Here is a 15,723-nt window from a genome sequence, read left to right as displayed (position 1 = left end):
GAGTTTTTTTCTGATTAATCATATTATTTATAGCTGAATTCTAATGGTTATCCTTCTTTACTTAAAAAACACACACAAGTTGAGTGTTTCTGTTTTCTCTTTGAAGTTTTTATATCACTTTAAAGCCACTTAAGTAGTACCTTACAATGCAGAGCAATCCATTTTGGAGCTCTGTATCCTCATTACTTTCTATCCTTCATTAGTCCTTTTAAATACATAGTACAATTAACAGACATAGGAAAATCTGAGCTCTAGTTCTGCTTCCCCTATTCAACAGCTGTAAGAAGTCAGTAAGTTACCCAGATGCTCTAGAAAAATACTTTCTCACTGAAAGATGAGGACGTTAACTCAGGTGTAGAGAATACACAACTAGTTGGAAGCAGAGGATGGATTATCTAATATTTCTCTCTTACTTTACATGTTTAAGTGTTCTCCTCTGATGATCAAAACAACACTGGGGTATAGAAAGAAGATAGTATTAACCCGCCTTGTCCATAAACAGACTGCAGTTCAGAGGGATTAAGTGTGACTTGCTGAAGAGTCACACATCTAGTAAACTAGATGTAACTGGTAACATTGATAAATTGGAAGTCTTTCCAATGGACCACAATGCCTATAAAGCAGAAAAGAATATGTAAAAGAAAAATCTGTCTAAAGAGGTAGAAAAAGGATACCAACTTAAATGTTTCTAGCCAGGTATACCTCTTAAATAGGTGCGATGGACAGTACCGTCTTCTTGTTGCCAGTCTGGGTTACAGGGCAATTTATCCGATAACACACACCACTCAAGTACATATTTGTTTACAGATTCATTCGGAGCAGTCCATTCTACCCAAAGCACGTTATCTTTGGGAAATGCCTTAAGATCCTTTACGGGGTGAGTAGCTTTAAAACAAAGTTTGAATACTGCTATGATAAAATGAACATTTAAAAATTTGAAATTTTGATATTTTACATTCATTTCCATAACCACGTGCTCTATCTTGCTATCAGTTTTGGTAGCATATAATTTTAACATGTATTTGCATAAATAAAAGCACTTCATTATAATTTACATGTAAAGTACTCTATTTTGAAACTTAAATTCTTCCTTTTCCAAAATTCTTCAAATGTTTTGTGCATGGAAATTGCAACTTTTTCTTTTTTGACAGCTACAGATAAAGCTATAGAAAAACAATATACTTAAGTCATATGCATATAAAGTTCACAAAACCTTAATATTTAAAAAACCAGATAAGTAATCAGAAAATGATTAAATGAACTAAGTAGCTTACTGAAAAGTTTAAGTGAGCCACATAATGATGGAACAGATTATTTGGCTGCTGACTGATTTCTAAAAGTATGATCATCGTTGATACTGATGAGACAGTCTTAGAACACTTATGCTTTTTTATGGGAGCTCTCACCATACCTAACCACCTTTTCCCATCCATAAGTCAGACTCCATCTTACAGACACAAACCTTGAAAGTCACAGGCAGGGATAGTTAAAACAGATGCATCTGATTTGCCAACCAGATTTCTTGCTGTTAAAGTCGCTATATAGCGATCATTTGTGAGGTTTACCGTCAGTTCTGTGTCATTAACTGAGTAATTTTGTAAACGTGATTTCCATCTTGTGAGAGTCACTTCATAATCCAAAATATTTCCATTGGCTTGAAAAGGAGGCAATGTCTATAATAAAATAATTTATTTTACAAACATATCTCATGAACCTTAAAGCTAATCAGTTATTCTTCATGATCACAAATTCTGCTTTTAATGTCAAATCTCTAAATATTTAATTAGAAGGGGCTGGCAACCTCATTTTGAACTCACTACTAAAGTAAAACGACTACATACTGAATGAAGAGTAAAGGCATGACTTCAACTAAGAGGGAAAGTAGCAACATTCTGTTAGCTTTTAGTTCTGTATACAACTCTGCACTGTGGCTACATGGACTCAAATTATTCTATGCCTGAGTATTTTTCTCTCTACTTTTTAGTATGATCCACTCATGCACATCTATGGAGTGCACAAAAATTTTATATTTCCTATTACTGGCATACATTTTGTTACCCAAAACCCTTATTAATTATTTTCTATGAGGCACTCAGGAAAGTTCAAAAAAAGGGCCCTCTCCTGATAGAACTTTCATAGAACTGTGCTGAACTATCTATGAGTTATTACATGCAGTTTATGAATCTGACTTCCATATAGTATATATAAAGCTCAGTGTGTCTATTTATTTAAAAGTTATCAAATGCTTTGCTGACATTTAGATAAAAAGTTAAAAAAAACTCCACTCATAATACCATATACAATGTATTTGTGAGATTAAAAAATAAAAATATGTAATTTTTTTTTTTTTACCTTCCATATGAGTCGTACAGATCTATGGCCATGAGTATGGGATGGTTCTATCTTATACCAGAAACTTGGTGCCTTAGATGGTCCTAAAGGAATGACATAAGCTTTTTAAAATAAAAGTTTTTATTATAACAATAAAATAAAATCTTGGAAATTATAACATTCTTGCCCGTCAATCACATGGTGTCTTTTAACTCTTTCTTCATACCAGCATTTTCCCATCCCAGCATGATATGCCTGGGTCTTCCTTTACTCAAGGTAATAGCATGATGATTTAGATTATATTGGGACTCTTTTCTAAGCTTAAAATTATAAAGCTATAAATCCTAAGCAATAACCAAAGATGTATCACTATTACTTATTGCAAAAAATCAAACTGAAATCATATTTAAATACATGATTAAAACCTCCAAATGTATATATGTAAGAACCTAAAACAAATTAAAATAAATGAAGTAAATGTAATTCAGTGTAATGGGATATAATAAAAATGAATTCACAGGATTGTTGTGTTAATCACCAACCGCATGAAAAAGCACTTTGTGAAACAAAGTATCAAATGCTAGCAATTAGATTTTTAAAATTCCTATAGGATCAACTAATTTTTCAAAATTTTTATAAATTGAAAAATTTGGTATTCAATAGATTAAAAAAGGATCTGAATAAAATCTAAGCAGTGATGTGTTGATCATGAAGAGGCAATTATACAGATGACAAAACAGAGAAAAGAGAAAAAGCAGACCAGGAAAGCTGGGTTTTGAAAAGGCTTGCCGATACAGGGGGTTCAAACAGATATATTTGTGAGTACAGTATACACCCAAAAAAAATAAAGAACATGAAATTATAAAGAAAATGTTATAAGAAAATGTTATAGGCCAGAAATATTTTCTAACATAAAGAGAACCTGGAGGATTCACTCACTAAGGTGAAGAAATGCTTAATCCAATGGTTCACAACTTTTTGGGCTCCAGATATGGCTTTGATTTCACAAAGGTTAGGTACCATCTCCTCAGAAAATGTACACAAGCATTAACCACAATATTTTGTCTACATTTTAAAGTAGTTCAGGAACTCCCCTAAACTGAGCCAAGTACCTTTAAAGGCCCCAAGAATCCCAGTTTGAGAATTCTTGGCCAAGATAAAGGAATCTGGTTGAGGACTCCAAACCAGCAGTAGCAGGATTGCTTTCTTTCCTGGCATTTATAAGAATGAGAGAAAATTGTCAGTGGAGAAGGGGACTTTACTTTTCTGCCTTTGGCATTCTCACTTCATATAATTATCTAGACCTCTAGTAGAGCTGGAAGTGAAGGGATATAGGTGGTAGCCGAGGTTTGAAAGCATAGCTGCTGCCATTGACACCTAAAGTGTGAGACGGTGATAGGAAAATGTTCAAAAAAAAAAAATCTATATGCCATACGACTATTTCTTGATGGCTATAGAAGAAATTAGTAATGTTAGCTGCTTTGGGGAAGGAATCTTACTTTAGACCATACACCCTTTTATGCCCTTTGGATTCTATACTATATGCATTGTATAATGATGGAATAAAAAGAAAAAAAATCAACCAACCAACCAAAACTCCAGGATCTCTTTCCAGGAGCTGATCAAGTGCTGGCAGAAAAATATAAAGAAAACACAGAGTAAAAATATCTTTTGACAGTGAAGGTCTAAGGTATATTTTGCTAGATAGACTGCTTTTGATGATTCAGGATATAATTCTCTAGTTAGGGATATCTCTGGACCATACTCCTTTAAAAAATGTTCTGGACTGATCAACCATTAAAGTCAATGGTTTTCTCATGGTATCGAAGACACCACCCCATGATAATTTTTTAGGTATCAAATAGATTTATACTATCAACAATGCACATTAAATTTTATATCTTGATGTCCTTAAAAAGAAAAGTGTAAAATACTAGTTTGGATAAAATGATCACAAAATAAGAAGCAATGAGGACTAATGAGACACAATTCACAGCCAGAATTCCAATATTAGCTTTATTACTTCATTATACTTGTTGACTTACTATCTTCATATGTGATGCCACTTGCTTCTTCACTCCAGTCACTCCAGAATCCTTTACCATCTGCCTTCATACAACGAATTCTAAACACATATTCTGTAAAAGGCTTAAGGTCCTGGACAGTGAATGAAGATCGAGTGGATGCTGTATCTTCAGGAGGAATCTGAAAATAAAGCAAATTGACCAACAATAAATCCAAAGGTATTTATTATCGGTCTTGTAAATTGCAAAAGATTTTAGAAACTAATTTAACGAAACAACACTAATAAACTCAAGCTCTGGAGATTAATGAAAGTTAAAAAGCAGTCAAAATCAGTAAAGTTAATAGATTTGGGAAGTATGAAAACATCTATTATTAATCCTTTCTTCCTTTTTTTCTTTCTTTCTTCCATGGGGCCTATAACACTCACGGTCTCAGCAGGAAAAATATGGTACACTCCCATTAGAATTTAGTTCAAGGAGAGTTTACTAAAGGGAAAGGGGACAGGATGTAGGGAAACCTTAGATAGTGTAGTCAGTGCTCTGAGGCTTGTAGCTATTACCACTCCTGGGCCCAACGGGATGAGTGGAGGACCAGAACCTGGAAGGGGGTCAGCTAGGACTAACTTGAGAGGAGCAGTGACCCTAGGTTGAGAAATATGGGGCAGCTCCACGGAGGAAGCAGGGAAAACAAAAGTGCTGATCTCACTTCTACCTCTCTTCTTTCTTGCCAGGCCCCCTCCTCCCACTAAACTTGCTAGGGGGAACTAGAGGCAATGGGAACCCACAGACGAAATCCATATAAGTCAGCATCCTAAGACAAAGAGTAGGATGGAGAAGGGTAGAGTGTAAGATCTGGAGAGGCAAAAAGAAGATATCTAGCCCAACTAAGAAAAACTAAAGCTATTATTGTAGATAAACTTAGTATTCAGGAAAAAAGGAGACTAAATATAGATAAATAATTGGTCCTTTCTACTACTCTGGGATTTCAATATTGGATAACAAAATAGGTGTCAGTCACTTTTGTATCAATGAACTAAGATGCTATGATATTAAAAAATATTTTGAAGAACTTCAGGTATAGTATCCTCTGTGTACAACACGAAGCATTAATCCATTTTGGTTTGTTTTTTTTTCTGATTGTATTCTGAGCCTTTTAGATTAGTGGAATGGAGGACAGAAGTAGTAAGGTCATGGGCTCCATTCCCTTATAAGCTCATTATTGCAACCAGAGAAACAAACCAAAAGCACACTGTTAGTAATAAATAAAGTTATAAGAAAGAATATTAAGGGGAGTTCAATGTTATGGTGATAGCCTTTTAAAAATCTGCAAGTATTCCTTTTGCTGACAGCATCATCTTTGGTTACATTGTTCTTTTCCTTTTCAGTCTTACAAGTTCCCCATCAACCCCATTCTCGACCTCAGGGGTTGGTGAACTTTCTATAAAGGGCTAGATAGCAAATATTTTAGGCTATGGGCCAGATAGTCTCTGTTGCAAATACTTGACTCTTTCACTGTAGCACAAAAATATCTAGAGACAATACCTGTGTGGCTGTGATCCAATAAAACTTTATTTACAAAAACAGGTGGCAAGCTGAATGTGGCCTGCAGACATAGTTTGCCAACTTCTGCTCTACCTCATCCATGTAATCTCTTCATTTTTACTCCTTCACTTAATTTGCTTTTATTTGTGTTCCTTTTGCCTCCCATTAAAAATGCTATTCCCCATCACTCTGCATCACTTCCATAGCTTCACTTAAAAGCTACTATATTCAGGAAAACTGTATTTTCTATCTGGATGTCTGTCTGCCCTAGCTTGAACACAGATCTGAAAGAGGTGTCAAGTAAAATATTTCACATAACCAGAAACTTAAGACATTCAGAAAATGACTGGGACTTTTAGGTTAGAGGGTTGCAAGAAAGACTACTTGAATAAACAGTAACTCTCAATTTACCTGGCTCCAAGTTGAAGCATCTTTGGTCCTATATTGAATGTTGTATTTCAGTCTGATAAAAGTCTTAATACTTGAGTCGATCCATGTCAATTTTAAGATACTAGACAGTTCCTCTGAGTTGCTGACTGATAAATTATGTGGTGGATTGGGCTTCACTGAAGAATAAAATAAACTCCAATGTTTTTCATGTTTTACTGTCACAACTTCTTATACAAACTCAAATACACTCTTCATATTTTTTTTAATTTCACAATATTAATTTATTCTTAGAAAGTGAACGAAACTCTCTAAAACAATGCTATGCCATAGTATTATAATGGAAAGAAAGGTTTCTAGAGAAACTTTAGTTTTCCTTGTCACTTTATTACATTTGTTAATCTTTTCAGGTTCAGATATCAAAAGATAATTAAATATTTATGACATAAAATTTAAAAAAGAATAAAAAAAGGAACATGTATACTATGATTACAATGCTGTAAAATGTTTGATAATTGGACAAATACCAGAATATGCAAAGTGAAAACAGCTGTGAGTGTGGTGGGATTATACATATTTTTCTTTTTCCAAATTATTTTTAATGTTGTTGATAAAATGAATTTGTAAAAGTCACTAAGATAATAAAATGCTTGTTTCTACATTAACCAAAATCTAAAAACTACTTTAATTTGTAAACCACTGTATATTCTAATAAATTCTCAAATTCAGGTTTATAATTACCTTTATCTATAGGATCAAAATTGATATGATCTGATGTAACCTTCCCAAGGGCGTTCTCTGCTTCTACCCAGACTTCAATGTTGACAAAATACACAGGAGAATAATCAACAGTGCATGAGGTGGGGGTATCACGTTTTGCTTCACAATCATCAAACTTCTCTGTTGCCCTAAACGCAAAAAAGGAGGAATCACTCACTAAAAATAGATTTGAAAAAATCAGAGTGAAAAAGGCTACTTGAAAAGATTTGATGAGACCCAGATTGGAATAAACACAGCTTGGAATAAATAACTTAATTCCCTTAAATTTAGAATAAAGTGCGATCACTACAAACAAATAACAAATTTCTTAAAAAGTAAAAACAAATAAAAATTTCTTAAAAAGTAACCCATTTTCCTTTAAAACTGAGTTTGATCTATATCTTAAAACACAAAATTATTTTCAAATTTTCAGTCCAAGAATATTACATTTAGAATGTTATGCTCTATTTCCATTGACCCTTCTCCAAAAATGATCTAATTCCTGTGATCTTAGTACTGTTTCTTTCCTTTCCTGAAAGAGAATCCTACTGTACCAGCAATGTCTTTCTTCAGGCACAGTATGCTTTTTCTAAGGGCAATATGCTAGGAGGTGAGAGGAGGATAGGGACAAGAATTTCTATCACCTCAAAAAATTCCCTCAGCCTCTTTCCAGTCAAACCCAGGCAACCACTTTTTGATTTTGATCACCATAGAAAGTTTCAAGTGATATTACTTTATTTACTCATATATATTCAAAGTATGCATCACTTAAGAATATTCATATATAACACACTATTTTTTGAAATAAAAGGACAAATCAAAAGTGAAACAAGTACCCTCTAGGGGGAGAGAGGGAATAAGGTATAGGAGACAGGGAACTGAAACTTCTGTGAATATACTTTGCTTTATAAATTTGACTTTTTGTATTAATTTATTATTTGATGTAATTAAGAAAATTCCTAAAAATAAAAAGCAAAATGAAACATATGAACTCTTGTATTGAGTTGGTGGTATAAAACATAGAAAGGAACTATTTCAAGTAACTTTAAAAACAATCTTAGGGGTCAGCCCTGTGGCTGAGTGGTTAAGCTTGCACGCTCCGCTTCGGCAGCCCAGGGTTTTGCCAGTTCAGATCCTAGGCACGGACAGGGCACCATTCATTAGGCCATGCTGAGGTGGCAGCCCACATGGCACAACCAGAGGCAGTCAAAACTAGAATATACAACTATGTACTGGGGTACTTTGGGGAGAAGAAGAAGAAGAAGAAGAAAAAGAAAAGATTCACCATAGTTGTTAGCTCAGGTGCCACACTTTAAAAAAAAAATCTTAAAATTTGTTTTTTTTTAATTAATTTTTTATTTAATTTTTTTGGTGAGGAAGACTGGCCCTGAGCTAATATCTGTTGCCAATCTTCCTCTTTTTGCTTGAGGAAGATTGTCCCTGAGCCAATACTTGTGCCAATCCTCCTCCATTCTTTGCATGTGGGATCCTGCCACAGAATTCTTTTTAGTAATCATATTGTTGGTCCTAATATTGGCATTGTTATTCTGCAGTTGTGTTTATTGTGGGATAAAGCAAATAAATATGGTGGTGTTGCTGGAAATGAAGGTTTTCAGCACAGAAGACAGAAGATGTAGACGTTAGATGAAATTAAGTAAACACCCATAGCGTGGATTTTAAATTGGAACTATCAGTATAATTTCATGATGTATTTTATCTTAAAAATATTTCTTAGCTCCTTCCACTGAAAAGGGCCAGAAACAACAACAAACATGGAGCAAGGAGTTCCCCTAGCACTAGATAGGTCTGGGGCAGGAAATATATTAAGAAGAACCTACAAAATCATGTCATATCAGAAATCAAGGCAGCTAACAAAGAGTAATGAAGTTGTATCAAAAGGACAAGCCAATCCGGGGGCTGGCCCTGTGGCCTGGCCCTGTGGCCGAGTGGTTGAGTTCGTGCGCTCCGCTGCAGGCGGCCCAGTGTTTCATATTGGTTCGAAGCCTGGGTGCGGACATGGCACTGCTCATCAAACCACGCTGAGGCAGCATCCCACAGGCCACAACTAGAAGGACCCACAACGAAGAATATACAACTATGTACAGGGGGCTTTGGGGACAAAAAGGAAAAAAATAAAATCAAAAAAAAAAAAAGGACAAGCCAATCCAAATAAGTTCCCACTAACCAAAGATAGAACAGTTTAAATATCAAGAAGAATAATAACCATAATATATCAAATGTGTTTAAATAAGAATTCATAATGAGAGGAAAAACCCCTCATTATCTACCTTTGGAGGACACTAGGGAACCAATCAACTATAAAATTGTTTAATTATAAAGGGAAAATATTAATACAATTTTGCTTCTCTTATATGAACTGTACCTCAGGTTAAGCAACAGTTGACAAAGTGAAGTTTTCCAGGTTAAAAAAAAGACAGAATACTACTGTTTTGTACTTCATATACAAATAATGATCACTGATGACTTCTCAAATCGTAAAGTGAGAAACTAAGGGGAAGCAACATGGTTAAATCCCAGAAACATTCTGCGGAGTCACAAACACCTTTCACAAAAGAGGAGATACTGTATGATTCCATTTATATGATATTCTGGAACACACAAAAATCTATAGTGAAGAAAAATCAGACAAGTGGTTGCCTTGTGGGATGGGGTGGGATATGGTAGTGGCTGGGATTAACTGGGAATGGGCATCAGTGAACTTTCTGCGAGCGTTAATAACGTTCTATATCTTGACAGCAGTTTGAGTTACACAGGTATATGCACTAGTCAAAACTCACTGAATAATAGATTTAAGATACCTAAGTATATTTTAAGATATATATAAATTTTACCTAAAAACAAAAACATACCTATAAACATCTAGTTAATTACATCTAATTAATGATGTAAATTTTGAAGTGTTCAAGGGTGAAGTACACACTAATGTCTACAACTCACTTTGAAATGATAAAAAAATAAAGAGATGGATTGATAAATGGAGAGAAGGATGCGCAGATAAATAGGTATGTGATAAAGCAAATAAAGTAAAATGTTAACTGTGGAGTCTAGGTGATGGGTATGTACAAGTAATCACTGTACAATTCTTTCAACTTTTCTTTATGTTTGAAAAAAACTAACGGGGAATTTTATAATGAGGGGATAGGCTGACAACACCTGAAACCACTGCTTAATCTTAGTATCAGAAAAAGAAACAGTCAAATATTATGCAGTGGTTCCTGATGGAGGTACACATCACTCCTATGGATTATTGTTGGGGAAAAAAAAAAATCAAACCCAAATCTGATCAAGTGTCTAGATCTAATAGCAATATTTAGGAAATAAAGGGGCAGAGGAATATGTTAAACAATGTATAATCATTATTTTAACAACTCAGTTGCAGAGAAAAAGAAAGAAGAGAAAAGCAGGTAGAACCTATGGTTAAGGGAGACTTACAAGACATGTCCACTGGGGAAATTTGAACGCTAACTAAAAATGTCACAACGTTAGAGTATTTTCAGTTATAGTCATGCGTCATTTAACGATAAGGAAATGTTCTGATAAATGCATCATTAGGCAACTTTGTTGTTCTGCGAACATCAGAGTGTACTTACATAAACCTAGATGGTATAGCCTACTACGCACCTAGACTATATGGTACTAATCTTACGGGGCCACTGTCGCATATGCAGTGTGTCGTTGACCAAAAGGTTGTTACATGGTGCGAGACTGTATATTTGGGTGTAATAATAGGATGTAGTTATGTTTTTTAGAAAAGTGTCCTTTTCTTTTGGAGATATGTACTAAAATATTTATGGATGAGATGATACAATATCTGATTTTCTAAGACAATCTGGGGTGGGGTATATATAAAGTAAGACTGGTCATAAGCTGATCATTATTGAAACTGGATGGGCAAATGGGGATTTACTGTACTATTCTTTCTACTTTTATATCTTTCAGATGTTATAAAAGGCTAAATAAAATGGTGAAAAATTTCCATTTAATATTACTACTTACTGAGATAAAAATTCCAGCACAAATGATTAACTTAATAAATTCAACATACAACAAACTTAAAATAACTTGCCATTCAGATTTTAAAGTGAAGTTTGTTTCCAGGTACGTTTCCCTTCCAGGAGCCCACTGACACATCATTTTCTTTCCTTCATTCACAATGCAATTCAAATTTTTAGGTTTTTCTGGAGGCACTAAAAGGGAAAAATTAGCAATTTTCAAAAAGTTTTATATCCACAAATAACATGTAATTTAATACTACCCAAGACATTTACAACCTAAATTAGAAAAAGAAACCCAAGCAAAAACTGTGGACATAATGAAAGATTGGTGAGTAAAAAATTAATTTCTTTTCTATTTAAACTCAAACTTTTCAGATAGTAATATACATTTTCTATCATAATTGTCATTAAATAGTATGTATCAAATTAATTTTCTATATAAACTCAACTTTCATTTATAACTGGATCACATGATTTCTCTATTAAGTATATTTTAAAAAGTAATATTTGCATGTTACGAAGAGGCAATTAAATAGAAGCAAAAATGATTCCTTTTATTTCTCTTCCTATTGCCTTCCCAAACTCTACCGAAGGAAAAGCAAACGCCAAAACTGCAGTTTCGGATGATCCACAAATTTGATAATTCACTCCTGGATCACTGTTACTTATTTACTTTGACAAAGAAGAAGGACTTTCTCTAGTACTTACTCATTTCTTCAGGTAGCTGTTTTATATGTGCATTTTCTCAGTAATTAAAGGATACTGAAAGTTACTGTGAATACATTCACAGATTTTAATTGGACAAAACTTTTCTGGAAGTCTCACATCAAAATATTTTTCTAGAATACTGACAGATGCTTGACTTTCAGTAAAGATATAAAACGTGTTACTCTTTACGCTTTTTATATATTAGTAATACAAACGCAGTTCCACTTCTGAACTTATTTTTTAAAAATATATATGTATAAAAGTCACTGAGCCTACAAGTTACTGCATTTCACAGAGACCAATAGACATTAAAAATGTAATTCAACAGTCATCACAAAATCTGTAATAAGACAAAAACAAAACAAAACTTACAGCCTGAAATTATTCTGATTCCATAAACATTCTGATCAATCTGTCCAAACGTACGAATGTTGCAAGTGAGTTGAATATTCAATAAAGATATGTTTGTAAATGTGACACTAGATGCTGTTCTGTTTATGACAGTATATTGTTCTTTAGGAACAGTAACATGGTTTGTTTTCCAGAAAATGTAATTAGCATTTACATGGAAATAATCCATACATTTTTCCTTTAGCACACAAACTGCAGTGAAATTAGAACCAAGTTGTACAACTGGAGATTCAGGGTTGATATACCCACATGGATCTAGAAGTCCACCTGAAAAAGAAAAATAGAAAAGATAAAAATGAATTGAATTTTTCTGGTACAAAATGATATTTTGTATCAAGGCAATCCCTCAATCTTCACTAAAATATTTCTAAAGACACAGAAAAAGAAACACAGTGAAAATTAATATGTTCAGAATTTAATGCCTAAGTTTGTAAAGAAATACACAAATTATAAGGCAGATGGAGGTGGATTAAAAAAACCCTATGTAAGCTTCGGCCCCTTTTATATTCTAACTTTGCTTTAGAAAATACAGGCTGCCTGCAGCATGATTCATACTTGCTCCACCATCAACCCTGTTCCTCAACTCAAACCCGAGATCTAAATTAAACCTTCCAGAAAACAGGCAGTGGTAGTCTCTGCTCCTCTCCAGTCCTGAATGCTGCTGGGAGTGCAGATGGGGGCACGGAGAGATAGCATACATCACTCATACATCAAAACTCAGATAACAAAGGAAACAGCAAAGGAGCAATAAAAAACAAAATGAATAGAACAAGATGACCAAATACATTAGTTTTTACAATAAGTTGTATGGGATAAAATCCCATATCAAAAAACAAAGAATCAGATTGTATTTTAAAAACCCACAACTATATGCTTTAACTATCATCTACTCCATGTTGATGACATTCAAATCCCTATCTCTAGTTCTACCTTCCTATGTTTTCAATAGCTTTTGAGACATAGCCACCTGAGATATTCTGTAGGTACTTTAAAATGAACATGTTACTGTTTAAAATGAACACGTCTAAAACTGTATGCATCACAGTCACTTTCAAATTTATTCTATCTTATTTCTTATTATTTCTTATTTCTCTACCTCTGCTAACAGTACCATTCCCTAGGCCAGATACTTTGTAGTCATCTTCAACATCTCTAATTAGCATCCTCCTACCTCCAACTTAATAATACTGCACTGAGTCTTGCTGGTTCTATATTCCTAATATGTGTATTAACCTCTTCTCACCAATCCTATTTGACTGCTGAAGCTCAGGCCACCATATTATACCAGTCTGACCTCCTCCCAGTTTATCCTACATACTGCTGCAAAAGTTACTGTTCAAAATTCTGATTATCCCATTTCCCCATTTTAAATTATTTAATAGCTACCTATTACCATCAATGGAATCTTCAATGGAATCCTGGGACCTCTCAAAGCGTATTTCAAGACCCAGAGTCAGAATATGTATTTCTTTGTTTCAAAACTTATAATAGGCCTGTTTACATGACCTTGCCATTATTTATACATGTCTACTGTAGTCCCAGTGCACATATTACTCTAAATTTTCAACTGTATAGAACTTCATCTTGCGGAGTATTAAGTTACCCTGTGACTATATTAGTCCTTAAAACTTCCTAGACCTCACTTTATTATTCCTTCATAAAATTATTCCTGTTTTGCCTTCTCTAAAATAATTATAGGGAACAGTAAATAGAAAATATACTTTAGAGTATTAAAGAACATGAGCTATATCCAGAGACGCAATATTAATAATTTTTAATCACATAGAATAAGAGAAATACTAGAAATGGGCAAATGTTCCAGTTGTCAAAGTGAAACACAGACTCGTTAAAACCATCTCATGTGCGGCTAGCCCCACGGCTGAACAGTTATATTCACGTGCTCCACTTTGGTGGCCAGGGGTTTTGCCGGTTCATATCCTGGGCATGGACATGGCACTGCTCATCAAGTCATGCTGTGGTGCCAGCCCACATAGCACAACCAGAGGCACTCACAATTATGTACTGGGGGGCTTTGGGGAGAAGAAGGAGGGGAAAAAAAAGATTGGCAACAGATGTTAGCTCAGGTGCCAATCTTTAAAAAAATTTTAAAAATTAAAAAATAAGACCATCCCATGCCAAATTAATCCTATTTTTATAGGGCTACCAGGCTATTTGAGATTAAATTGTAGAAAGAGAGTATTTTAATTTTAAAAAAGGTATTTGATAAAGTTAATTGGGGTATTCATGTGGAGAAGATGAAGAAATGTGCATTAGAATATACTGTAACAGATATTAGAATGAGCATTATGAAACTGTTGATACTTGGTTGTTCCTGATCTACAAAAACAGAAATTGCATAAGTGCAAACTAAGAGATTTTTAACTGGTTGATTACTCATATACAAAAAGTATTGAGTTAGAAACAAGGCAATGAGAGGAAGGTCTTGAGTAGAGTATGCTGAAGTGCCTACCTCAGTCCTTGGGGCAGACTGTATTTTCCCATGGTCCCAAGACGGTTACACCTATATATCCCATCCCACAGGCTCTTCTTACAATGTGACTGATAATCCTTCCACAAAGAAATGGAGTCTCAATTCTCCTCCTGCCTTAGATCTGTGTGGGTGCTTATGTCCACCTCAGCCAATGGAGCATGCTACGGGACTTCCAAGGCTAGATCAATAAAAGAATACAACTTCCGACTAGCTTTCTTTTTGTTTTGGGGCATTTGCCCTCGGAACCCAGCCACATGTTGTAAGGAAGTCATGGCCACATGGAGAGACCAGGTGTGGTGTTCTGGCCAACAGCCTCAGCAAAGCCCTTAGCCTACACAGCCAGCATCAACACTAGACAGAGAAGTGAATGAGCATTCAGATGATTCCAGCCCCGAGTCTTTGAATATTCCAGCTGAGGCCCCAGACATCACAGAGCACAGATGAACCAGTTCAGCTGTGCTGTTGGTATTCCTGACCCACAGAAACCATGAGAAATAATAACATTTTAAGCCAGGAAGTTTTGTGAGGCAGCAACAGATAATGTAGTCCTTTTATTTTCAACGTTTTTATCAACAACTTCGGGGAAAACAGAGCAAGAGACACACACACACTTACCAAATTAGCAAAGGACAAGACTATGAAGGAATGCCAACAATTTGGATGACAATGTTAGGATTCAAAATTATGTTAAAAGATTACACAGATAGCCTAAAAGTAATAAAATGAACTCTGCCAGAGAGGAAAATATCTATTTAGGTTGATAAGAAAAAAACATAGGGTAGAGGGGAAATGGTTTAAAAGTAATTCATCTGAAAACAACCTGAGAATTTTCACTGACTGATAGCTTAATAGAAAACTATGGTTTATCTCAGCTGGTAAAAAACTATGTTGCTTTAATAAAAATGATGTTCAGATCAAAGTAAGTACTAAAGTCACTACATTCAGACCATGCCCTAATTCTGTTACATTACTTTTTTTTCTTAAATGCATTTTATTCAAACCTTCGTAATAAATATATAGTTACTACCATTTTTATAATGCTTAGTGTGGGCCA

General features: G+C 34.5%; 1 protein-coding gene across 7 annotated transcripts in view; it reads right to left on the bottom strand.

Annotated features, from left to right (window-relative positions):
- The window catches only part of IL6ST (interleukin 6 cytokine family signal transducer), a 60,614-nt gene that overhangs the window by 22,443 nt on the left and 22,448 nt on the right, over window positions 1-15,723 (bottom strand). For all 7 annotated transcript variants that reach the window (XR_006528480.2, XR_011506471.1, XM_014860367.3 and 4 more), the window contains 8 exons: window positions 12,140-12,445; window positions 11,131-11,251; window positions 7,026-7,192; window positions 6,309-6,463; window positions 4,377-4,536; window positions 2,353-2,435; window positions 1,463-1,673; window positions 703-885 (listed from right to left, as the gene is read on the bottom strand). Coding sequence is in view for 5 of the 7 variants with exons in the window: in XM_014860367.3 (XP_014715853.2) it covers window positions 703-885; window positions 1,463-1,673; window positions 2,353-2,435; window positions 4,377-4,536; window positions 6,309-6,463; window positions 7,026-7,192; window positions 11,131-11,251; window positions 12,140-12,445 (1,386 nt within the window). In the remaining 2 variants the exon portion in view is untranslated. The remainder of the gene's footprint in view (window positions 1-702; window positions 886-1,462; window positions 1,674-2,352; window positions 2,436-4,376; window positions 4,537-6,308; window positions 6,464-7,025; window positions 7,193-11,130; window positions 11,252-12,139; window positions 12,446-15,723) is intronic.

Source organism: Equus asinus, chromosome 10 (genome assembly GCF_041296235.1).
Source record: "Equus asinus isolate D_3611 breed Donkey chromosome 10, EquAss-T2T_v2, whole genome shotgun sequence".
NCBI lineage: Eukaryota > Metazoa > Chordata > Mammalia > Perissodactyla > Equidae > Equus > Equus asinus.
This window is presented reverse-complemented; position numbering and strand designations above follow the sequence as displayed.